The sequence below is a fragment of the Palaemon carinicauda genome, chromosome 22, assembly GCF_036898095.1.
Source record: "Palaemon carinicauda isolate YSFRI2023 chromosome 22, ASM3689809v2, whole genome shotgun sequence".
Taxonomy (NCBI): Eukaryota; Metazoa; Arthropoda; class Malacostraca; order Decapoda; family Palaemonidae; genus Palaemon; species Palaemon carinicauda.
Window position 1 is genome coordinate 5103837 of NC_090746.1, and position 25529 is coordinate 5129365.

The window sequence follows — 25529 nt, forward strand, 5'->3', positions numbered from 1 at the left end:
ACATTGAGGTCCTTTCCTTGTTTGAGCCCCTGGACTTGTAGCATTCTGTATTTCCATTTATGGTTGTAGCTTGTCTGGGGAAAATTATATTATTTTGGGAGAGATGATCCTAAGAACTTTGTGGCGAGGAACATTATTGCAAATTTTTAACAATTAGCTGATACAAAGTGGGAAGATATACTTAATCCTAAATTTTATTAAGACCTACAATCAAATGCTAGTAAATATTTGGCAGTAAAGCATTACCATTGAATGGAAAGACCAAAACAACAAATTCTCAGTTCTACTGTTCAGTTCATTAGTCAGTGTTAAGTGAATAGAAGGAGAAGTAATGTGGAAAAATTAAAATATATGAAGTAGAACAGATTGGTATTAAAGCAAAGAGACAATATGTGAGACCTTGCTACACTATCCGTGATAGTTGGGGAAAAGTATGTTAATGGTAATACAGAAAAAGAAGATTGAACCTGATTGATAGCTTGGAACCAGGCAATCTGTTTTCAGGTACATCACCTGGATATAGCTGTTTTCCTTTTAATTCAGAGATCTGTTGTCTTGAAACATTTTGTGAGAAACAAAGTGGACAACATTAGTAATCAGATTTTGGTAAAACAAAAGATTTTTTTGTTTCAACTGTAAATGTTTGGTTTTATTTTATGCATGTGAATATATAAAAATAACTTGATTTTTATCTCTTTTATTATTCTGCCACTTAAATATCTAATGTAGTTTTGCTTTGTCTCTGAATATAGTTTTTGCATTTTGGAATTTTTTTTTTTCTGATAGTAATTCATGCTTAGGTAGTAACTATTTTAGAAAGTAAAGCTGTTGTAAGTTGGTAAATGAATGTAAATTATTATCTTGCCTTTGCTATATTAAAACTTATATGCTTCTTATTTGTATTTATACAGGGCTATTAAGAAAGGCTGTGTTGGAGTGTTGCAGTGTAGTGATGGATTTACCCAATGAAAATTTACAATGCAAAGGATTAATCTCAGCTTTAGAGTTCTGCTTGAATGATTATTTAATGATTCCTGAGGTAAGAATAGAATTTCTCTTTCTTTCATTGAATTTCAAAGAAAGCATGACTCCCATAGTTAAGTACTTTCCACATTGCCATTCACATCATACGACAGGCAGCACTTAAGGGGGGCAGGCCGGCTAATGTCGTTTTTTAATGACAGGACTTTGAGGGCTACTTCTTGTCACAAGCAGGGAGGGCTGGCTGCTTCAATTTTTCTCTTCTCAGCCATAACAGGATTTTGGAGATAGGCTGATGGGAAGGTTGGAAACGAACTCTGTCAGGCTTCTGGTCTTCTCTGCTTCTTATCACGTCAGGACTTGGCTCTCATCTGCTTTGGACATAGTTCCTCTCTTGTCCTATGTCCTGTCCTATCTCATCTGGACAATCTCTTCTTGAAGTTTATATACCCATGCATGAGTGGAGTTAATTACAGTAGGCCGTGGTTATTTCCATAGAAGGTATTTTTTTTTAACAGTTCTGCATCTCTATTAGCTTCCTCAAAAACGCCCACTTCAATCACGCCATGGAAGCTTCTAGAAGAAATTTCTGATGCAATGTGGACCACGTGTTAAGTCGTAACAAAAGGGTAGCACGTGTTCTTCTATGATGACATATTTCATAAACAAGGATTTCCCTCAGGCTCAGTTTCTCAAAATATGCTGACTCCACTAATTAAGACGATGACATCTTGATCAAAACAGGAGTCCCCTTATCGCTGCAGGTGCTCTTTGTTGAGGCTGGTTTACTTTCAAAATGCTGACGACAGTGAAGTAATGACAGGTTTGACTAAACAATACGGTAGTTGGATCTTGCTGCTCACACTTTGGGAATAGATATTTTTGTCTTTTATAACATATCCTTTTAAAAGTATTGTATCTACCCATGACACCCTGTAACTATGAAAGTAAGAGGAATTATGACAAAATATTTCGTATACACATTCTCCATTGCCCTACGAAGCTCAATGAATTTTTTCAGGACATTGTGTTTTTCTTCCTATACCCCCATATACAGTATTAGCATTCCGGTTTTCCCCCTTTAGGTTCTTTACAGCACTTCTTAGGCTCCCAGTTGCTACACTTTTGGCTTTGCACTTTTTATCTGTTCTCTTTGAATTCTTTTCTATGCAACTGTCCAACTTCTGTAACTTTGCTTCAGATTTCATCTTTCATTCTTGAACAAATTCTTAGATTGAGCCCCAGGAGAATCAATGTATATGACTCAATGGTCTCTTTAAACTACCTCATCATGGTAATTATAAGGAGCAACATTTTTCAATTTAATCATAAAGAAAAATTAACAACACAAAGCTTTGATGAGGCATTTCTTGCAGTTTTTAAAGCAGTATGAAGTACTATTTACTCTATTGCTTCTTATTTTAATTTCATTGGAATCTTGCACACATTTGCTCTTATTTAATCCAGGATGGAGGAAAATTAAAATATTAAGAAAGGAGGAAGTTTTGTTCTTGTTCCATACTATCATTGTTTTTTAAAGAAAGCATTTTAGAAAAAAATAAATCATGAAGAGCATTTAACAGGTAGGCAGTAGAGGGAAAGAAACAAGTTGCCAAGCCAAATAATTCATTGGTTACTGATTAGCACATATTTATTATTTGATGAGGGTTACTTTTTATATTATGGGGATATTCTTATAGTGTGCCTAGCATCAGTATGAACACTAAAGAATGTTTGTTCCTACACGAATACAAACCCTCGTTCTTTAATACTAGTGTGAGTTTAGGGAAGCTGGAAACTCGGCTGTTGAAATTTATAGCGAGATGTTGGTAGTTACTGGCAGGTAGCGGGGAAGCCCTGCCCCTTTCCAGCTGAGGAGCCCTTTTGACCTCAGCCACCGAGTAGTATGGACAAACTCTCGATGTGACAAACTTGGTTGTATGCATTCTTTGTCTTTGCATATTGTTGTATGATCTAAAATGGAGAAACCACATACGGGCATGCTGTCCTGCCCAGACTTATGGCTTTGCAAGTGCGGCATTTTCTTGATAGGAGTTCCTTGGAGCCCTATTCCTTGTACTTTACTTGTAGAGGTCATGACTGCTTAGGCCATCCTCACAGTGGCTTGAGCATGGCAAGTGGAGAAAAAGAAGTCAAAGCGACACTCTTCTCCGTTGGGGACTTCTTCAGTCGAAGAAATCTTCTTGACCTTTCTTCTTTCCCTCTGGTAATTAAGCTTCTGAACCTTCTTCATCTTCCTCCCCTGTCGTGATGAAGAAGGATAGTGAGCTGTCATTAGGAAAAAACATCTTTTTGCTCTTTCTGGATGTGAGTGATGCATACATTCAGATACTAGTCTATTGGTCTTCCAGGCAGTTCCTCCATTTCATCCTTTGGGGTGGCTAAGGTCTACCTGTGCTTCAGACTGTCACTTGGCCCCCAAGTGTTTATTTGAGTGTTCACACTCATCTCGGCTTGGGCTTATGCCAACAAGATCCGTGTTTTAAGGTACAGGTAGTTGCTGACTCTCGACGTATGCGACGTATGACTGTTCAACTTTACAATGATTTTTTTCACTGTAATGACGTAACAAGTATGTCTAAAATAGTACACTAATTGGAAAAATTTTCCTTGGAAATAATTTTTTTTTTTTTTGTATAAAATTTAACTGTTTTATCTTGGTAAGTTAGTATTTTCCTTTATTGTTAATATACAGTATCCATTTTCAGTAAAAAGCACATTAAGAAAAGTTTTAATATCTGTCGAGTTCTTATCATGTCTGGTGACGTCACTGGCGGAAAGCTAGCGGGCAATAGAGTGATTTCCTTCCAAAACGCTAACCATTAGTATTAGTATTCCCATTATTGAAATATCAAATAATGATACAAAGCATTTTGTATGTGTATCGGTAGTTATGAGTACTTCTCAGCATAAATATGACTCTACGCTAGTTTTATTTCATCTCTGATAATTGATCAATATTTAAAGAAAGTACACTAATAGGACAAATATTTTCTTAGAAATAATATATTTCCTTTTACATCATAAAATTTAAATACATTTTCTTGGTAAGTAGTATTTTCTTTCATTTCTTGCAAGAAAAAAGAAAAGGGGTTTTACATAATTTGCAAATCATTCTTTGTTGAGTTCACATCACGCCCTGTGACGTCATGTTCTAATCCCTGTATGAAAAATATGTAGAAGTGTGTGGTTTATACGGTGAGATTAATGACCTTTTTAAGAGTACTATGACTTTCGTAAATTGTGGTGAGCGATCACCGAACTCTGTTATAGGTCACGTGTCTTTACTCTGATAAAGTGACGTGTTGTAAACCTATTGGTGACATTATAATTCCATTATAGTGGAGATTTCCACAAAATCTAACAATTCAGCATATTGACAGAGCATCATTGCACTGGCAAACTGAATGATTCCCTTTCGGTGTATTACTGAGTAATCTTATTCCCATTATCGAATCATTGAGTAATGATACAAAGAATTTCTGATAATGTCTTAAAAAAATTTGAAGATTTAACGGTGAATCAATAATCAAAATAATACGGAGAGAGAGAGAGAGAGAGAGAGAGAGAGAGAGAGAGAGAGAGAGAGAGAGAGAAAACTATATGGAAACTGTGATACGCTATAACATATTGGTGCTGATGTAATCATTATGAAGAGGTTTCGAATAAGTTAAGGAGATTATATAAACAACTCCGTGTTATTCGTACTGCATGTGCGCATAATCGCGATATGGGAGTGTGGCCTTGAGATCAACTGATGCCTACTGAAAGTAATTGTTGATTATTGAAATGCTCAAGAAACTGAAAAATAGAATACAAACATGGTTACATATACCACAAAAATGACAAATGAAATATGAAGGCTTAATAATTAATACAAAATTAAATACTGTATGAAGCTTTAAAAATGAACTACCCTTAGGGCCCACGCACACATTGTCACAACCACACACATTCGCACAGAGAAAGAGTGACAACTTATTCGCCTGATAGCTAATGATAATAGCTATAAACAAAGTGTGTGAAAACTGTGATATCTTGTAACATATTGGTGTTTATGTAATATTCCTCGTGAAGAGATTTCGAATAAATTAAGAAATTATATGTAAGAAAATGCGCCACTCGTATGTGCACAATCTTTTGATACGGTGGCGAGACTTTCAGATCAGCTGATCATAACCAAAGGTAAACAAAATATTGAAAAATAGAATACATAAATGCTAAAATAGAGAATATGATATCCTACTAAACAAGAAAATTAAATGATATACAGTAAGAAAATATTGATAAAATGTGACTTAGATGATTGTCGAATCATGATGAATCATAATAAATCTACGGAAACTTCACTTTTTCAGTTCGACATACATCAAAATCGACTTACGACTCTTCTTTTGGTCCCTATCTCCGTCATAAGTCGACGAATACCTGTACCTATATGATTGGCTAATCCTATCCTCCTTTCAGAAACACTTCCCTCAATACTGAGGGAAGCTTCTCTCCTTTAATTGGAATCTGTCAATTGTAGTAAAACTAAAGAAGTCCAGTTGGTGCAGATAGGAAAATGCAAATGAAAATTGAATAAGTAAGGTGATGGGAAGAGGGTAGTAACTCTGATCAGTAGGTTTTTATTAAAAACTTTGGTGGTATGAAAGCTGCTTGTCTACTGCAAACCTTGTTAATATAATTGTAAGAGGTTTGAATTACAATTCAAGGGGGATGATGAATATAGATTTCCTTCCTTGTATCTAAACTTGTATTTAAAATCAATCCTTTAGAAACTGTAGAGTGGTGTTAAGGATGAAATTGAAGATTTGAATTAAAGAGACGTGTTATATCCACACAGTAAAATTATGGTTTGTCCTTGCAGGGAAAGGATCTGTAAGCATGAATCATTACTAATCACTCAAGTTCGTGATGTTTTTGTTTGAGAGGTATTATGGGAGGCAGTACAAAAATTAAACTAAGCGCATTTATAAGAAAAAGAGATAGGAGAGTCCCAACTGTTTGACTTTGGTCTGATTTGATAATTGACCCTAATAAACTCATTCAAAGGTTTATAAGTCATATTTTGTAGGTAAAGTTGGTAAAATTAATGGATTTAGGATATAGTAGGAAATGAAAGGGAATAAGGATAATAATGAATAAGAAAAGGAATAAGGGTATAAGAAATAAACTAGATTGAAGTGAACTGTAAAAAGATGTATATAACACAAATTAAAAGGAATTATAAGATAGGGAAGAATTAAAAAAACCTCTTAGCCCTTTTAAGTCTACGTTCTCTTTACTTGACATTTGACATTATAACAGCCTACTCTGCTAAATGGTGTTGAAATGGTGGCATTTTAAGAATTTTGCCATGTGCTTCCATTTCAGTGGCGTCAGTTGATTGAATTTTCAGCACATATATTTTTTATAATGGTATCAGTAGATTTACAGTGTGTAGTTGAATCATCTGTCAGGGTACTGGCATATACAGTAGGTAGGCTATACTGGCCATTTTGATCTGAGGAATTCTGTTGATAGTAAGTTATGTATACTCTTAGGATGTTTTATTTAAACTTGTAAATATTCACTTAAGAAATATAAATGTAATGTAATGAATGTATTGTACTGTAATAATAATATAACTAGTACAGTACATTAAAATATAAAGGCAATATTAATATCCCCACCTCTCATATACTGTTTGTATAATCTTTTATGGGCTGTACTATAATTGAATTTCGTGACTCAGTGGTTTGGTTAGAATTGCTGATAATGCTATGATGATAATTATATGGTCTACTTAGTGCCATACATGCAGATCAGGGTTATTTAAACCATCTTTTTATTGTTAAACAATTGTATATAAAATTAAGATTTTTTTTTTTTACTAACTCTTGCGCACAATTTTTCAACCATTATGATAGCAGTATGACCATTACTAATTTATATTTACTTGCACTTATAATACATAAAACTTGTGGATTAGGATTAGAGATGCATGGTTTCTATATAATTAACTGTCAGCTAATATACTATGTTGTATTAGAAAAATTATGCTTTGGGTTAGTTAATGAAAACAATTTCTAATAACTGTGATTGATCTCTGAACCTATTCAAACAGGTTGCAGGTATAATACTAAAGAAATTGGTGAAACTAGATCTCCTGGAAGCTCTTCCTACTGACAGTGTTGTTCCTGGTACATCTAGTTCTACTTCAAGGAAGAGAAAGCTTTCAGAAACGTATGTTTTTTTAAATTTCATTGTTGTTTTCTTTTATTTAATACTTCTTTTAATTGGAAAGCTTGTATATTTGAATTGTTCCTTTTTATAATTTTGGTAGTTTTTGATGGATATATGCACTTGGTGATGATTACTCTTGACATTTTCATTTTCAAATAGTATCAATTGGAGAGTCTAGTACTGTACATTATTATTCTGTTACTGTTTTACATTATATTAGTATCTATTTTTCTTGTGTACATCATACGTGCTGAGGCCAACTAATTTTACGAAGGGGATTCTTTAAATTCATAAAAATAATGTTTTAGTTTTTATATGATTGCAATATATTGGTTGGTGTGAACTACTAAATAATTATTTCTTTAAATTTTACCTTTTAGTCATCATGCTAAAATCATCAAAGCCACCTGCTTTCCGCCCTCTAGTTAAGAAACTGGAAATTTGTTCCAACATGGAGTACTTACCTCGAATTACTTTCTTAGGAGTATCTGGGCTCTCCTCCCATCCGACCAGAATTTTGTGTAGTTTACCCTATTCCCGTTCTCTATGCGGGGTAATCTCTGGCGGGGTCAGAGAGCATGCTTTCTCAAGTCTCGCTCCTCAGTAAGTTTCTGGTCGCGTCGGCGTTAACACACCGACGCTCTCTCTCTAACCCAGTGCGACCCTTTGTGTCCCCGATCCCTTTGTGTCCCACGTGGTTCCTTGTGTGCTATTATTACTGGCTAAGCTATAACCCTTGTTGAAAAAGCAGGATGCTATAAGGCCAAGGGTTCCAACAGGGAAAATAGCCCATTGAGAAGAGGAAATAAGGAAATAATTAAACTACAAGAAAAATTATTAACGATTGAAATAAAATGTTTTAAGAATAGTAACAACATTAAAACAGATCTTTCATATATAAACTATAAAAACTTGAAGAAACAAGAGGAAGAGAAATAAGATTTAAGGGTATCAGAGTACAGAATAACAGGTGTGTCTTTATCTGGTTATAGATAGTTTTTTTGCTAGAGGGTTTTCATGAACATAGGGTGTAATAGGTCGAGTTGGTAATAAAAAAGTGGCTAATAGAAGCAAGAATAAAATGGTTGGTTAGTATCAGGTGGTAAGAAGGGGAAGCCCCGCCCAATTGTCGGTCACAGACAGCATAGTCACTTTCGTATGTAGATGAATAAGGATTATAGTTGGGGAGGAGACTGATAGAATTAAAGCACAATATCCTAAATATATTAACCTAATGTTCATGATTACTCTTATAAGATCAGACTTATATACAGTATGTGAAAACGATGAGCATTCATGCGCTATGGTCAAAGAGGATAATTCCTAAACAATGCCTGAGTCTAGTATTAGTTTATTTATAATACAAGCACACTTTACATAGACAGCCACTAGTGGGTGCTGGTGTCTCAATAAAGTGTGTGACACACATCACAAGTCATAGGTTAAGAAAAAGATTGATGGGCTTGAATCACAGTCGGCTGTATTATTTCAAGGAGAATAAAAGTGGAATTTGCTTGAAACTTTTTATTTGTAGTGGCTTCTAGTTAAGAAATTTATAGTCTTCATCTTATTCTGGATTTATTTAGATATGAATAAATAAGCCAACAAGGTGATTAATATTTATTCAGAGAAATGACTAAATTTTCATCATTAGTTTGCCAAAATGAACTCAAGGTAAATAATAGCAAAACAATTGTACATATCCTCCCTCCTTCACACACTAATTAGTGATATCACAAGACTAATGACCGGGTTTCGACTTCAAGAACTGAATAATCGACTAGGTAGTTGCCATTAACTGCCAAATGGCTAGATGGTTCCCATAGGGGTAAACATTTTACAAGTAGAAAAAATGTGAAATACCAGCAATTTTTAAAGTAATTTTTATATTTTTTAGTTATACAAAACTGATGCTTTAGGTAAGGAATATGTTTTTGCCTGAGCTAGACAGCCATTGAATAATTTTAATGCAGTTGAGCAACCTTACCTGTCAATGTCTCTTCACTTATGGCCTTTTGTCTTAGGACTGAGAGGGGTGGTTGAAGAGGAAAGTATAATGTAAAGAACTCTGATTTGTATAGTTAAGAAAAATACCATACAAATTACTCAAAATATTTTCAATTTGCTTCTATGCAAATATAAACCCTCGTCATATAGATAGAGTTCTTAGCTTCGTGGCTAAGAAGTCCCCCTAGAACCAAACTGGTAGGTTCTTTTTCATCCTTGGAAATGTCCATCTACCTGATACCATACAGGATAGAAGAAGATGAGTCCAGCAATCTCTTATCTTTCTATCATTAGGGTGAATAGGATGGTAGGGCCTGGTCTATCCAAGAAGATTAGTACATGGTCAAATGTCTAACTGATTGAACCTCGCTCTTACCAGCATACCCAAATGGTTCAGGCTGGGTAAGAGATTTTATTTTTCTTAAATTATCATAATTCCCATATCATGGTCAAGTGTCTTAACTGATCAAATCGTGGTGTTACCAGCATGCCCAAATGCTTCAACCTCTGCTTGGGTAAGAGATTTTACTTTTCCTCAATTATTACAATTCACAGATCATGACGAAAGAAAAAAGTCAAACTCGATCTTTTAGGTACTGCCACACGGAGGCTAGGATTACCCTCTCGAGAGGTATCCACTGTTGTATCCCTTTTAGTGGCCCCAAGTTACTACCAAGGGGAACATGTGAATGAACAACTGAGAAGCATTACCCAGTTCGGAGGCCAGAGACCCGGAATTGATACATTGAACCGTAGCGGAAGAAGGGAGGTACAAAATATATGCATCCTTCAGATCAACTGAAAGCCGAAGTTTTCCTCTGATAGAATTTTTTGAGCATGATATACTCCAACATCTCTACTACCTCTATTTGCAAGGCAGGGTTCTCGTAAATGTTGGAAGAATGTATGAGTACTCTATTGGCTTGAAAGCATGAGGGAGAGGAGACTTCTGATGGAAGTGTGCAGGCCAACTACAGGAATAAAGGTAAGGAATTGTTAAATGTATTACTTATTGTATAAGTGTAGGTACACTACTGCATAGGGTACAGGTACCCTGTTGTTTGTATGTATAGGGTATAGTAATTTTAAATGGCGAGGGATTATTTCCTCTTTTTTTTAAAAAGTATATTATACTTATACAGCATATATGTGTGTTTGCTTATATGTATGTATATATGTATATGTTATGAATATAAAATCTGACTTACGTTGCATGTAAGAACGAATCTCGTTCGTAACTCAAAGACCTCCTTTAGGTTTAAATTTATATATATGGGGAGAAATTTTAAAATTCCTCTATATCTAATCTTGTAATAAGGCAACCCTTGTTAGAGGTACTTCTCTGGTCAAAGTTTCTGAAAGGGCCTGACATCCCATACCCAAGTGTCATTGTCTTATCCTTAGCTCTGGCAGAACCAAAAAAGAGGTGTTGCAACACATTTTTCTTTATAATTTCATGAGACTCTTTAGGGCGTAAGCTACAAATTTTTAGGGGGTCAAGGTATCAGCTCAATGTAGAACTTATGAAGTTGGGTATTATTCCCAATTAGACTGCAAAGTATCTGCAGTCAGACAGATGTTGCAGTTTGGATATGGCAAACATCCTTCAGTCTTCTTAAGGGAGTTTACCCTCAAATCCTTCAGCTATTCTATTTGACCCTGTAACAGCAGCTCTGTAGTTATTTAGCTAGCCTAGTCCCTTTTGGGACAGGAGGGGTAGAATGACTGGCTCTTCCGCTTCCTTCTTTATTATTATTATTATTATTATTATTATTATTATTATTATTATTGTTACAAGCTAGGCTATAACCCTAGCTGGAAAAGCAAGATGCTATAAGCCCAACAGGGAAAAGTAGCCCAATAAGGAAAGGAAACAAGGAAATAAATGAACTAAAGTACGAGAGAAGAATAAACAATCAAAATAAAATATTTCAAGATAAGTAGAAACATTAAATTAGATCCTTCTCATATAGAATATAAAAACTGTAAAAAACAAGAAGAAGAGAAATAAGATAGAATAGCATATACGAGTGTACCCCAAGCAAGAGAACTCTACCTCAAAGAGAGCGGAAGACCATTGTACAGAGACTTTGGCGCTACCCAAAATCAGAGAACAATGGTTTAATTTTGGAGTGTCCTCCTAGAAGAACTGCTTATTATAGCTAAAGAGTGATAGTAGGTAATAGGTTGGCCAGGGCACCAGCCACCCATTGAGATACTACTGCTAGAGAGTAATGGGGTCCTTTGACTGGCCAGACAGTACTACATTGGATCCTTCTCTCTGGTTACGGTTCCTTTTCCCTTTGCCTACACTTTCACCGAATAGTCTGGCCTATTCTTTACATATTCTTTTATGTCCTCATGCACATGACAACACTGAGATTACCATAAAATTTTTCTTCACCACAGGGGTTAAGTACTGCACTGTAATTGTTTAGTGGCTACTTTACTCTTGATAAGGGTAGAAGAGACTCTTTAGCTATGGTAAGCTGCTCATCTAGGAGAAGGACTCTCCAAAATCAAACCATTGTTCTCTAGTCTGGGGTAGTGCCATAACGTCTGTACCATGGTCTTCCACTATCTTTGGTTAGAGTTCTTTTGCTTGAGGGTACACTCGGGCACACTATTCTATCTTATTTCTCTTCCTCTTGTTTTGTTAAAGTTTTTATAAATTAAATAGGAGATATTTATTTTAATGTTGTTACTGTTCTTAGAATATTTTTTTCCTTGTTTCCTTTCCTCACTGAGCTGTTTTCCGTGTTGGAGCCCCTAGGCTTATAGCATCCTGCTTTTCCAACTACGGAAGAAGAAGAAGAAGAAGAAGAGGAGGAGGAGGAGGAGGAGGAGGAGGAGGAGGAGGAGGAGGAGGAGGAGGAGGAGGAGGAGGAGGAGGAGGAGGAGGAGGAGGAGGAGGAGGAGGAGGAGGAGGAGGAGGAGGAGGAGGAGGAGGAGGAGGAGGAGGAGGAGGAGGAGGAGGAGGAGGAGGAGGAGGAGGAGGAGGAGGAGGAGGAGGAGGAGGAGGAGGAGGAGGAGGAGGAGGAGGAGGAGGAGGAGGAGGAGGAGGAGGAGGAGGAGGAGGAGGAGGAGGAGGAGGAGGAGGAGGAGGAGGAGGAGGAGGAGGAGGAGGAGGAGGAGGAGGAGGAGGAGGAGGAGGAGGAGGAGGAGGAGGAGGAGGAGGAGGAGGAGGAGGAGGAGGAGGAGGAGGAGGAGGAGGAGGAGGAGGAGGAGGAGGAGGAGGAGGAGGAGGAGGAGATAGCCACTGAAAAATTACATTGCAGTAGTTAACCCCTTCAGCAAAGAAGAATTGTTTGGTAATTTCAGTGTTGTCAGGTGTACTGTATGAGGACAGAGGAGAATATGGTTAGAATAGGCCGGACTATTCAGTGTATGTGTTGGCAAAGACAAAATGAGCCATAACTGGAGAGTGGGATCCAATATAGTACTGTCTGGCCAGTCTAAAAGACCCAATAACTCTCTAGTGGTAGTATCTCAACAGGTGGCTGGTGCCTTGACCAACCTACTGCTTATGATAGTCTGATAGGAGGTTGCTAGGCCTATCTTCTTTGCTGCCGTACGATGGGACCAAGAAGACAGACATTTCCAGGGAAGAAAAAGAACCAACCTGTTCAGTTCTATAGGGACTTCTTTCCCACCAATAAGTTATTTTCCCTATTTTAAAGAATGAAAGGTTTGTGTACGCATAATACCAAACAACAGTTTTTAAAAGGTTATCTGTATTTTTCCTAGCTATACAAACCTGAGTCTTATAAAGTTAAACTTCCCACCTTAATCACCTGAGCCAAAGGTCAAAAGTGAAAAGTCTGAAAGGCAGTTGGGTAGGGCTATTTACCTGCACACATCACTGGCTGGCTGTTGCAGTTAACCACTGTGTTAACAATTTCAACGGCCGTTCCGGCTCTGCTGAAGACATTTCCCTATATTCATGGACTCAGGTTTGTATAATTAGAAGATATACAAATTACTTTTGAAATTTTTTATTTTTTTCTCGTATTGTTTGTAAACACTACATAGTGGTTTGGTAGGGAGTTTTGATGCAATACTAAATATTTTTAGTGTTCCATGATAAAGGATTATTTGAAACAACGATATTTCTCATAAGATGAAATATATCAGGTTGGTTTGAGTTTGATTTAATTAGAAAATTTTTTATATTTTATCTCTCACCATCACATACTCACTTCCAAAAGATTGGGGGATTCAGTATAATGACTACCTAGGAAGATCATTAAGATAAACTTAATCTCGATAATAAGATTTATTTCTATAGTTACTTGGTAGTCAATATCCTGCCCCCCCCCACTTTTAGTGATATTCAGAGATCAGAGTATATACAAGCCTACAATAACTCTTAATTATATGAAACACTGGTTATAACTATGCATCTGGTTAATGTTCCTCCTGTGATGCCATCTATCATTCCTGGATGATTTGGTGTTACATGGGAGAGGAGGAGAGAGAGAGAGAGAAAAAAAAATTCTGTCGTTGAACTAGAAATTAAGAAACCAATTGCTTCAATGATATTAGCCTGATAACTACTAGGTGGCTATTGAAATAATATATTATATTATTAAAATTCCTTTCTTGCTACCTTTTAAATATTTGAATGTTATTTTTGTCAATATCAGTTTTATTCATGATTTTGTTGGTGTAATGAATTCATATACTTAAAAGGTCTTATTTTTTCCTAACAGCGATGAAACTGGAGAACGTGTGCCTGTTGAAAGCCTTAGTAAGTGGTGGAAATTGGCTCTTCAGAAAGTAGATACATCTCTTAAGTTATGGTCTGAGCAACCCTCAATGCTACCTATAACTGAAGTTGCAGCTGCTTGCCACATAATTGCAGCTACTGCTAGAATTTCTGTTGAGTTATCACAAACCAAGGTATGGCACTGTCGGTAATATTAGGCCTTTCCTCTAATGAATTAACTGTATTGTGTTGATATTTTTCTCATTGTGTAATGCTGAGATATTCAAATCAGTTTCAAAACTTCTTTTGCATCTAAATTTCTGAATCAAGTCATTACATTTAATTCTTTTATGCTGAACAGTATATTTCATATAACATTGTGTAGAATTTTTGTTTTAGGTTATAGTGCATTTCATTTCAGTATTTCAAAGAACCATAATTTATTTGATTATTATTATTATTATTATTATTATTATTATTATTATTAGCTGAGCTACAATCCTAGGATGGAAAAGCAAGATGCTAAAAGCCCAAGGGCTCAAAGAGGAAAAATAGTCCAGTGAGGAAAGGAAATAAGGAAATAAATAAACTACCGTATATATTAGAAGTAATGAGTATAGAATATAGAATATCTTGATACCAGTAACAACTTTGAAGTAGATCTGTCATATATAAATTGTTAAGAGAGACTTATTTCAACCTGTTCATTATAGAAACATTTGCTGCAAGTTTAAACATCTGAAGTCCCAGCGATTAAACTGCCTGATTAAGAAGATCATTCCACAATCTAGTCACAATTGGAAGAAAACTAAAAGAATACTGTGTAGTGTCGAGCCTTATGATGGAAAAACAAGACTATGAGAATTAACTGCATACTGGCCAAACTTCATTCAACCAAATCCATGTATTAATACACTAAAATCTCTCTAATCCTGACTAATTTTTGGGATCCCTGAGCAGATTTGCCAAATATAAATTAAATTGGCATCATCAGTCATAATTTGCTTCTATATATATGGTAGGCTATTGAATACTAATTATTTTTATGAACCTTCCCTGGTGTTCATATTGCTTCTTTCTCAAAGCTGGATAAATGTTAACATCTACCTTAAAACTAAATATTTCTTGTTTTCTTTCCTTGTAATTGCCCTGCCTCTAGTGTAGTATTGGGATCATATAGAAGTGTACGGCAGCACTACCATGTGGGTGAACCATATCCCTTTATCTTTCAGTTCTCTCATTGATTGGTGGTAGTGTGCACACTACTCATGGTCCAGATTGAAATTTTGTGTTTAAAGAATTTCTATAGAAACAAGATATTAATTATTATAGTCAAGGAGACGTCACCTTCTGACTTCTCTATGTCTTCTTGTGAGGGTTGTTAAAGTATATATTTCTTGGCAATAATGAACCTCATTGCCTGTGTTACTAGAATAACCACTGTGGAGAATGTAGCTCCCTCTCAACTCCTCTTATCAAGGATTATCTTTGGTTAGTAGTTGTTCACATAAAAAATTTTAATTATAGAAGAAATTTTTTTTTATTCAAGGGAAAAACCAGAGAAGTTTAGGCCATTGGATGTTTGTGGAAGTAAGGTTGCTATTGCCACAACAGCTATTACCAAACTTGTAATCAGCTTCATAAGCCTTTAAGTGACTTTGCTTTGTTTGTGCAAACTCGAAAGGTCAACGACTTATCTGTCATAGGTGGCCATCCTAGCCTAACCTGCTATGATTCAAATCCTAGGTTAAGTCCCCAAGTTGTACCTAGTGATGCTAGTGCACCAAGTCAGCGAGGGTTCTTTTATAGAGTTGATAGCCTCTCATAAAGCTTTTCTCTCTGAAATTACTTCGGGTCATTCTTTTGTGTAACCCTTACATTTCCCTGATCCTGTCAACACATATACAACCATCAGGGGAGTGACTGAATAAACTAGGCCTCTAATTTGGGAATTAAGTCTGTAATTGGATTCCATCACTATTGATGACAACATACAAAGTTCCTCAGTGGATTATAAATTTATACTCATGGTCAGCATTGCTTTATATGATAAAAAAATTTCATCTTATACTTTATTTGGCCTCGATCAGATATGTGAAGAATAGGAATAGAAGAATATTTACTCATGTTCCTATGTTTTATGTTTTATTTTCTTATTTTCTTTGCACATTACTGGTATTTACTTTTAATTTTTTTCTTAGGTGCCTCTTCAATTTCTTCCGGATGAGTGGCTCCAAAGTACAACTGACTCTATTTTAAATATTTTGATGGAGGTGGACAATATATACCAGGTTGGTGTGATTAGAAACTTGTTTTTTGTTATTACATTGGTAATTTGATTTTTATAAAGATTATTTTTTTTTTTTAACTTAGAGCTGTCTCCTCTATAAAGCGTTGTTCCAGAGAAGAATGCACTGCACAAGTAACTGCTACTTTCATTCTTTAACTGCTGATTTTTAGATGAAGCCCCTGTGTTGTAAAAAAAAAATCCACAAACCACGTTTGCTTCTTATATCAAAACAGACAGTTCATCAGCATTATATAAAATCCACCCTATTTGTATTGTGCTATTTACCCCTATCTTACCTGCACTCTTGCATTCCTAGATATCATGGCCCTTAACAAAATGTCTTTCAAGCCATTTATCTAATGCACTCTTGGCATTCCTCTCCTCCTCTCTCCTAACTCTTCTAAATTAAAGGCTTATTTCACTAGCCTAATGTCTTCCATTCTTTCCATATGACCGAACCAACTCAAAGTACTTCAACCTATCGTTTCACTTATGCTAACCTTCGTACGACTTCTGCATATACTCCCATTTCTCATCTTATCAACAGCTTCAACCTTGGTTTTATAGTCCTATCAGTCTTATGTACACATCCAGTCAATACAGTACAGGACAGTGCCTTGACAGAAATGATATAAAAGTGTATTATTCACACTTAAAAAAAAATCCAGGACAGCTTGCAAGTTGGTTAAGGAGACTTAATGTTATATGCATAACTTGATTAAACTATTAATCATTTTTTAAGACTTCCGGCATTGCTGTTATATATCTGAATGCAGTCCTTTATTTGTTATTATATAGTTATGAATACTATGCTTCAGTTTACTATGCTGGAAACTGATAGACAAGAATGATCATGAATGGGAGGTAAGTCAGTTGTTTGCGGATGATACTGTACTGGTTGCAGACTCGTAAGAGAAGCTTGGCTGATTAGTGACAGAATTTTGAAGGGTATGTGAGAGAAGGAAGTTGAGAGTTAATGTGGGTAAGAGTAAGGTTATGAGATATACGAGAAAGAAAGGTGGTGCGAGGTTGAATATCATGTTGAATGGAGAGTTACTTAAGGAAGTAGATTGGTTTAAGTACTTGGGGGTCTGTTGTTGCAGCAAATGGTGGAATGGAAGCAGATATACGTCAGTGAGTGAATGAAGGATGCAAAGTGTTGGGGCAGTGAAGGGAGTGGTAAAGAATAGAGGGTTGGGCATGAATGTAAAGAAAGTTCTGTATGAGAAAGTGATTGTACCAACTGTGTCGTATGGATTGGATTTGTGGGGAATGAAAGTGACGGAGAGACAGAAATTGAATGTGTTTGAGATTAAGTGTCTGAAGAGTATGGCTGGTGTATCTCAAGTAGATAGGGTTAGGAACGAAATAGTGAAGGCGAAAACGGTTGTAAGAAATGAGTTAGAAGCTAGAGTGGTTATGAATGTGTTGAGGTGGTTTGGCCATGTTGAGAGAATGGAAAACGGCTGTCTGCCAAAGAAGGTGATGAATGCAAGAGTAGTTGGGAGAAGTACAAGAGGAAGACCAAGGTTTGGGTGGATGGATTAAGTGAGGAAAGCTCTGGGTGATAGTAGAATAGATGTGAGAGAGGCAAGAGGGCGTGCTAGAAATAGGCATGATTAGCGAGCGATTGTGACGCATTTCCGGTAGGCCCTGCTGCTTCCTCCGGTTGCCTTGGATGACCGCGTAGGTAGCAACAGTAGGGGATTCAGCGTTATGAAGCTTCATCTGTGGTGGATAACAGGGGAGGTTGGGATGTGGTACCCTAGCAATACCAGCCAAACTCGGTTGAGTCCCTCATCAGGCTGGGAGGAGCGACGAGAGGAAAGGTCCTTTTTTTTTCATTTGTTTGATGTCGGCTACCCTCAAGAATTGAGGGGAAGTGCCTTGGTATATAGATAGATAGACTATGCTTCTAAGTGGTTTTTATTTCAAGGTTAAGATACATAATGGATTTTTTACTATCTACAGAAAATGGGGCCGGCTATTATGTGGGTTTGCACATATTCATTTATTTTTAGCATTCACGGGTGTCTTATTATGTAACTCTTGTCAATGGTTAGGGGCAGCTGTACATTCATTACCTTACTCTTGCTTACATTAACTCCTAACTTTCTCATGCAGACACTTTCACACACACTTTTTCATTTCTTCAACCTCCTAATCTTCTTTCGTTTATCGTCAATAGTCTTTCATAAGCTTTCTCATATTTACCTTAAGTTTTTCAATATTAATCTTACCCGATAATCATGTAGCTGTCAACTCTGTTGCCCGACAGAAATCTACGGTCGGGATACGCCAGCGATCGCTATTCAGGTGGGGGTGTACACAACAGCGCCATCTGTGGTCAGGTACTCTAGTACTTCTTGTCAACACCACCTCAATTTTTCCTCTGTCGTGCCTCCGGCTAGACCTACATGGATACGCTGTTGATTCTGGAGTTTTTGCTCACGATTTGGTGATGTATTTGCTCTAGAGTTTAGCTTTCGCTATTCAGGAAGTTTTATCATTAGCTTAGCTAGCTTTTGGAATTAATTTGATTAATTATGGTGACGAAGAGAGTATGAACTCTCTTTCACTTTTAAATGGCCGACCCTTCCCTTAGACGGAAGTGTTGGTGTCTAAGAGAGTATAGACTCTCTTTCTTAATTTTGCTTAACAAAAGTTATAGATTTATTTTATATCTCTCCGCCTTTTATAGGCCTCTTCGATTAACTTCCTTTTATTATAAACTTATTAAAATTAATTTTTATATTTGTTTATATTCGACCTTTCCTAATAGTAGGCGGTCTTTTCTTGGTACCGAAGTTAATTAACATTGAGCCCGTCATTTCATTTTTACCTGTTAACATATTATGCTATTTTAATGTTTTTGAAAGAATTTCTTTGATAGTCTCGTACTGTTTTCAAAGTTGAACTAACGTTTTGTTTTGTCTCTGCAGTTGTTGACGTTCAGAACGTTCAACTTGCGCTCTATCGTTACGATAGAGAGAGAATTTTCACGGTGTCACGTTGCAGTAAGAGTAAACCGATTTTAGCATTTTGTTCATTCTTTCTTAGCTTAATGGTTTTAATTCTAATAAAGGAACTTTTTATTTGGGAAATCTTTCAGTTTTTTTCCTTTAACAATAATATGTTTTAACGATATATATGATTGGGCTCATCTCTCAGGTTCTAAGTCAAGAGAGAGAGAGAGAGAGATAGAGACGGAGGGAGAGAGAGGAGGATAAACGTTTCGTTCAAGCGAGTAACGTTGTTATCGTTTTTGCTCTTCTCCCTAGTCTCTTTAGGGGAAGAAGGTAAACGTTTCTAGAGTTTTATTCTTGTTCTCAAGCTTTATGCGGTGAGAGATTTTAAACGTAGTTTATTTGATCTAGTGTTTAGTCTCTTTCCAGCCACTGAATTATTTATCTTTCATTATATTTTTTCTGTTACATTGTAATTCTGTTTTCGCAATTACTAACTTTTAAGGAAGGATAGAATTGCGTGTTTCAGGTACAAACCACTTAAAGTTTCGAGTTCAGTGAAATAAGTGCAAACAGAAAATCAAAAGTGATAAAGTGATAAGCGCAAAGTGTTACAGTGTTGCGTTCGAGGGTTCGTCTGTTCGTGCCAGTTGTTCGCCTAGTCTGGGACCTCTTACAAGCTCCCAAGCCCAGGGGAGAAGTAATGTCGAAGGACTTATGGGTTCAGCAGGCCTTGATCGACGAACAGACGTTTCCCTCCATGGTTTCGGGTGTATCTACACACGTTGCCGACGTGATCACCCCACCCACACAAAGACGAGAGAGCCCTTTTATTCCTCGTCTGCGGAAGAGGTTTCTCGCAGAAACCATGGACCAAATCTTGCAGCTTTTAAGTGCAAGTCGGTCCCTTCCGCGCAAGTCCAACTCCTAGGTGTAGCCATTAGCACTGGGTCAGTTCGGACTTGCTGCAGTACGACAACTGCACACCTCCCAGAGAGGCAAGGTGGTATCGCAACAGGCAGTAGCTCCGTCTGTTGCCGCACCAGCTGTTTTAGACCCTCAGTCTCAACGGTCAGTAGCTCCGTTTGTTGTTGTCTTTCTTAAACACTAGTGGTCTATGCTGCAGACAATGCAGTCTCAGCTTGCGGTGTTGATGCAGGAGTTTCAGGCAGAGAAGGTTAACACACCTCCTCCTGCGAGCGCTCCTCCACCTCTACGCAGTCCAGCCTGCCAGACGTATGATGTTGAGGTTCCTCAAGCTACCTCCATGCGTGAGCTGCCGCATTGGGAGTTGCCAGATACCAGCTCTGTGCAGCAACCTCCACTTTCCTTGAGGCAGGAGCCTCTTGCCACGCGGCAACCTCCTCAACACTTGAGGCAGGAGCCTTATGCTTTGCAGCAACCTCCTCTACCCTTGAGGTAGGAGCCTCATGCGTTGCGACTACCTCCTCCATCCTCGAGGCAACAACCTCTTGCGGTGGACAACCTCCACCATCCTCGAGGCAGCAACCTCAACTCCACCTCTGCGCAGTCCACCCTGCCAGACGTATGATGTTGAGGTTCCTCAACCTACCTCCACGCGTGAGCTGCCGCATTGGGAGTTGCCAGATACCAACGCTATGCAGCAACCTCTTGCGTTGCGGCAACCTCCACCATCCTTGAGGCAGCAACCTCAACTCTTGCGGCAGCCACCTCCACTCTTGAGGCAAGAACCTCTACTCTTGAGGCAAGAGCCTCAACTCTTGAGGAACCTCATGCTATGAGGCAGCCGCCTCAACGCATGCAGCAACCGCATTCTTCACAGCATGAGCCTCTCTCTGCGCAGCTACCTCCTCAACCCTTGAGGCAGACGCAACTCTTGAGGCAGGAACCTCACAGGAGCCTCATGCTATGCGGCATCCTCCTCAAACCATGAGGCAGGAGCCTCATGCTATGCGGCATCCTCCTCAACCCATGAGGCAGGAGCCTCATGCTATGCGACATCCTCCTCTACCCATGAGGCAGCCTCATGCTATGCGGCATCCTCCTCAACCCATGAGGCAGGAGCCTCATGCTATGCGGCATCCTCCTCAACCCATGAGGCAGGAGTCTCATGCTATGAGGAGCCTCATGCTATGCGGCATCCTCCTCAAACCATGAGGCAGGAGCCTCATGCTATGCGGCAACCGCCTCAACCCATGAGGCAGGAGCCTCATACTATGCGACATCCTCCTCAACGCATGCGGCATAAGCCTCTTCCCTTGCAGCTTGAGCCTCATCCCATGCAGCATGAGCCTCATACCATGCAGCATGAGCCTCATCCCATGCAGCATGAGCCTCATCCCATGCAGCATAAGCCACACGCCATGCAACATGCTCTGCTTACCTTACAGCATGCTCTACATACAGCATGCTCTGCATACAGCATGCTCTGCATACAGCATGCTCTGCATACCTTACCGCATGCTTCTCAGTCACACATCTTTGGTTGTTGCCAACTCACTAGACTGTCAAGCAGTTTCATAACGTTGCCTTCTAGTCTGCTGCTTTTGCACCAGTGAAACCCTCACTGAGAGAACTTAGCTTTTCTCGGATATGGTTCCTGTAGATGAGAAAGTGCTATTCTCCCTCCTTCTGATATTCCCTTGAGGACTCTGTCATTTGGAGAGGAGCCTTTAGCTGCGTAGCCTCCTATGGACTTTTATTTAAGCATAACATGCTTCCAGGGAAGGTAATGGTTCCACTTCAGTCGCTAACCCCGTCTGTTACCACACCTGCTCCCATAGACCTTGAGCTGTGTTGCAAGACATGCAGTCCAAGCTTAGTCCTTGTTAGAGGATTTTTTGTTTACGGAGTCAGTGTGTCATTGGGAAGACGTTCAACAACCAGCAGAAGTGACTTGTTGTGACGCAGTGCGGCAACCTCAGCAACCCGATAAGGAGTTGTCTGTACGACCCAGACAGTCTAGACAGCTTCGGGTTGTCACTGTACTTCCTCGCTTCCCCATGGTTGACAGTTCACAGACTGTGCAGCAGTACCATGATCTTGTGTCCGGCTCCGTCAGACGACTGGCTTTTAAGAGCTCCCACAAGTCGTCGCTGTCTGGAGATTCTCAGATGGACTATGGATCTGACCAAGGAACTGGGCCTCCTGGTCAATTTTGAGGAGTCCCAGCTCGTCCCATCCCAGACCATGGTCTACCTGGGTATGGATCTTCAGAGTCGAGCTTTTCGGGCTTTTCCGTCGGCCCCAAGGATCTACCAAGCCCTAGAATGCATCCAGAGCATGCTGAGAAGGAACCGATGCTCAGTCAGGTAGTGGATGAGTCTAACAGGGACACTTTCATCGCTGGCCCTGTTCATCGTGTTAGGGAGACTCCACCTCCGCCCCCTTCAGTATCATCTAGCTGCTCACTGGATAAAGGACATGACGCTAGAGACGGTCTCAGTTCCTGTTTCCGAAGAGAGGAGGTCTTCTCTCGCGTGGTGTAAGAACAGCTTTCTTCTCAAGGAAGTCTACCTTTGGCTGTTCAGAAACCCGACCGCCGTCTCTTCTCGGACGCATCAGACACGGGCTGGGGTGCGACTTTGGACGGACAGGAATGCTCGGGAACATGGAATCAGGAGCAAAGGACACTTCACATCAATTGCAAGGAGTTGTTGGCGGTTCATCTGGCCTTGATAAACTTCAAGTCCCTCCAGCTTAACAAGGTGGTGGAGGTGGACTCTGACAACACCACAGCCTTGGCTTACATCTCCAAGCAGGGAGGGACTCATTCGTGGAAGTTGTTCTAGATCGCAAGGGACCTCCTCATCTGGTCAAAAGATCGAAAGCTCACGCTGGTAACGAGGTTCATTCAGGGCGATATGAATGTCATGGCAGATCGCCTCAGCCGGAAGGGTCAGGTCATCCCCACAGAGTGGACCCTTCACAAGAATGTTTGCAGCAGACTTTGGGCCCTGTGGGGTCAGCCAACCATAGATCTGTTCGCTACCTCGATAACCTAGAGACTCCCGTTGTATTGTTCTCCGATTCCAGACCCAGCAGCAGTTCACGTGGATGCTTTTCTGCTGGATTGGTCCCATCTCGACCTGTATGCATTCCCGCCGTTCAAGATTGTCAACAGGGTACTTCAGAAGTTCGCCTCTCGCAAAGGGACACGGCTGACGTTGGTTGGCTCCGCTCTGGCCCGCGAGAGAATGGTTCATAGAGGTACTGCAATGGCTGGTCGACATTCCCAGGACTCTTCCTCTAGGAGTGGACCTTCTACGTCAACCTCACGTAAAGAAGGTACACCCAAACCTCCACGCTCTTCGTCTGACTGCCTTCAGACTTTCGAAAGACTCTCAAGAGCTAGGGGCTTTTCGAAGGAGGCAGCCAGAGCGATTGCCAGAGCAAGGAGAACATCCACTCTCAGAGTCTATCAGTCTAAAGGGGAAGTCTTCCGAAGCTGGTACAAGGCCAATGCAGTTTCCTCAACCAGTACCACTGTAACCCAGATTGCTGACTTCCTGTTACATCTAAGGAACGTAAGATCCCTTTCAGCTCCTACGATCAAGGGTTACAGAAGTATGTTGGCAGCGGTTTTCCGCCACAGAGGCTTGGATCTTTCCACCAACAAAGATCTACAGGACCTCCTTAGGTCTTTTGAGACCTCAAAGGAACGTCGGTTGTCCACTCCAGGCTGGAATCTAGACGTGGTCCTAAGGTTCCTTATGTCATCAAGATTTGAACCTCTCCAATCAGCCTCTTTTTAGGACCTCACATTAAAAACTCTTTTCCTCGTGTGCTTGACAACAGCTAAAAGAGTAAGTGAGATCCACGCCTTCAGCAGGAACATAGTTTTCACATCTGAAACGGCTACATGTTCCTTGCAGCTCGGTTTTTTGCTAAAACGAGCTTCCTTCACGTCCTTGGCCTAAGTCGTTCGAGATCCCAAGCCTGTCCAACTTGGTGGGGAACGAACTGGAGAGAGTACTTTGCCCAGTTAGAGCTCTTAGGTACTATCTAAAAAGGTCATAACCTTTACGAGGACAATCAGAAGCCTTATGGTGTGCTATCAAGAAGCCTTCTTTTCCAAGGTCTAAGAACTCAGTTTCTTACTATTCAGGCTTCTGATTAGGGAAGCACATTCTCATCTGAAGGAAGAAGACCTTGCTTTGCTGAAGGTAAGGACACATGAAGTGAGAGCTGTGGCTACTTCAGTGGCCTTCAAACAGAACCGTTCTCTGCAGAGTGTTATGGATGCAACCTATTGGAGAAGCAAGTCAGTGTTCGCATCATTCTATCTCAAAGATGTCCAGTCTCTTTACGAGTACTGCTACACCCTGGGACCATTCGTAGCAACGAATGCAGTAGTAGGCGGGGGCTCAGCCACTACATTCCCATAATCCCATAACCTTTTAACCTTTCTCTTGAATACTTTTTATGGGTTGTACGGTCGGCTAAGAAGCCTTCCACATCCTTGTTGATTTGGCGGGTGGTCAATTCTTTCTTGAGAAGCGCCGAGGATAAAGGTTGTGATGAGGTCCTTTAGTATGGGTTGCAGCCCTTTATACTTCAGCACCTAAGAGTCGTTCAGCATCCTAAGAGGACCGCTACGCTCAGTAAGGAAGACGTACTTAATAAAGGCAGAGTAATGGTTCAAGTCGTCTTCCTTACCAGGTACTTATTTATTTTATGTTATTTTTGAATAACTAATAAAATAAAATACGGGATACTTAGCTTCTTGATTAACATGTACACTGGTTTTCACCCACCACCCTGGGTGTGAATCAGCTACATGATTATCGGGTAAGATTAATATTGAAAAATGTTATTTTCATTAGTAAAATAAATTTTTGAATATACTTACCCGATAATCATGATTTAATTGACCCACCCTTCCTCCCCATAGAGAACCAGTGGACCGAGGAAAAAATTGAGGTGGTGTTGACAAGAAGTACTAGAGTACCTGACCACAGATGGCGCTGTTGTGTACACCCCCACCTGAATAGCGATCGCTGGCGTATCCCGACCGTAGATTTCTGTCGGGCAACAGAGTTGACAGCTACATGATTATCGGGTAAGTATATTCAAAAATTTATTTTACTAATGAAAATAACATATTTCAAAACTTGCATGACAAAGCTCTACCACTCTTCTATCCTCAACATTCAACAAACCTTCAAATTAGTCACTACATCTATCCAAAACTGCAGTCATGTTGGATAGCATTTCTCATCTTGCATCTTTTATTCTGAAATCCATATGTTCAAATTCTCCTGCATTCACTCCACCTTAAAACAAATTTTAATCTCCCTGAAATTGCCACTAACCTCCCCTCTGTTTTAGTTACTTAATTTCTTAT

General features: G+C 39.2%; 1 protein-coding gene across 1 annotated transcript in view; it reads left to right on the top strand.

The window, feature by feature from the left end:
* Positions 1–25529, top strand: part of mei-41 (meiotic 41) — a 316521-nt gene that overhangs the window by 92854 nt on the left and 198138 nt on the right. The window contains exons 8-11 of the mRNA XM_068345943.1: positions 912–1039; positions 7112–7230; positions 13950–14139; positions 16147–16236. Of these exons, the coding sequence (XP_068202044.1) occupies positions 912–1039; positions 7112–7230; positions 13950–14139; positions 16147–16236 (527 nt within the window). The remainder of the gene's footprint in view (positions 1–911; positions 1040–7111; positions 7231–13949; positions 14140–16146; positions 16237–25529) is intronic.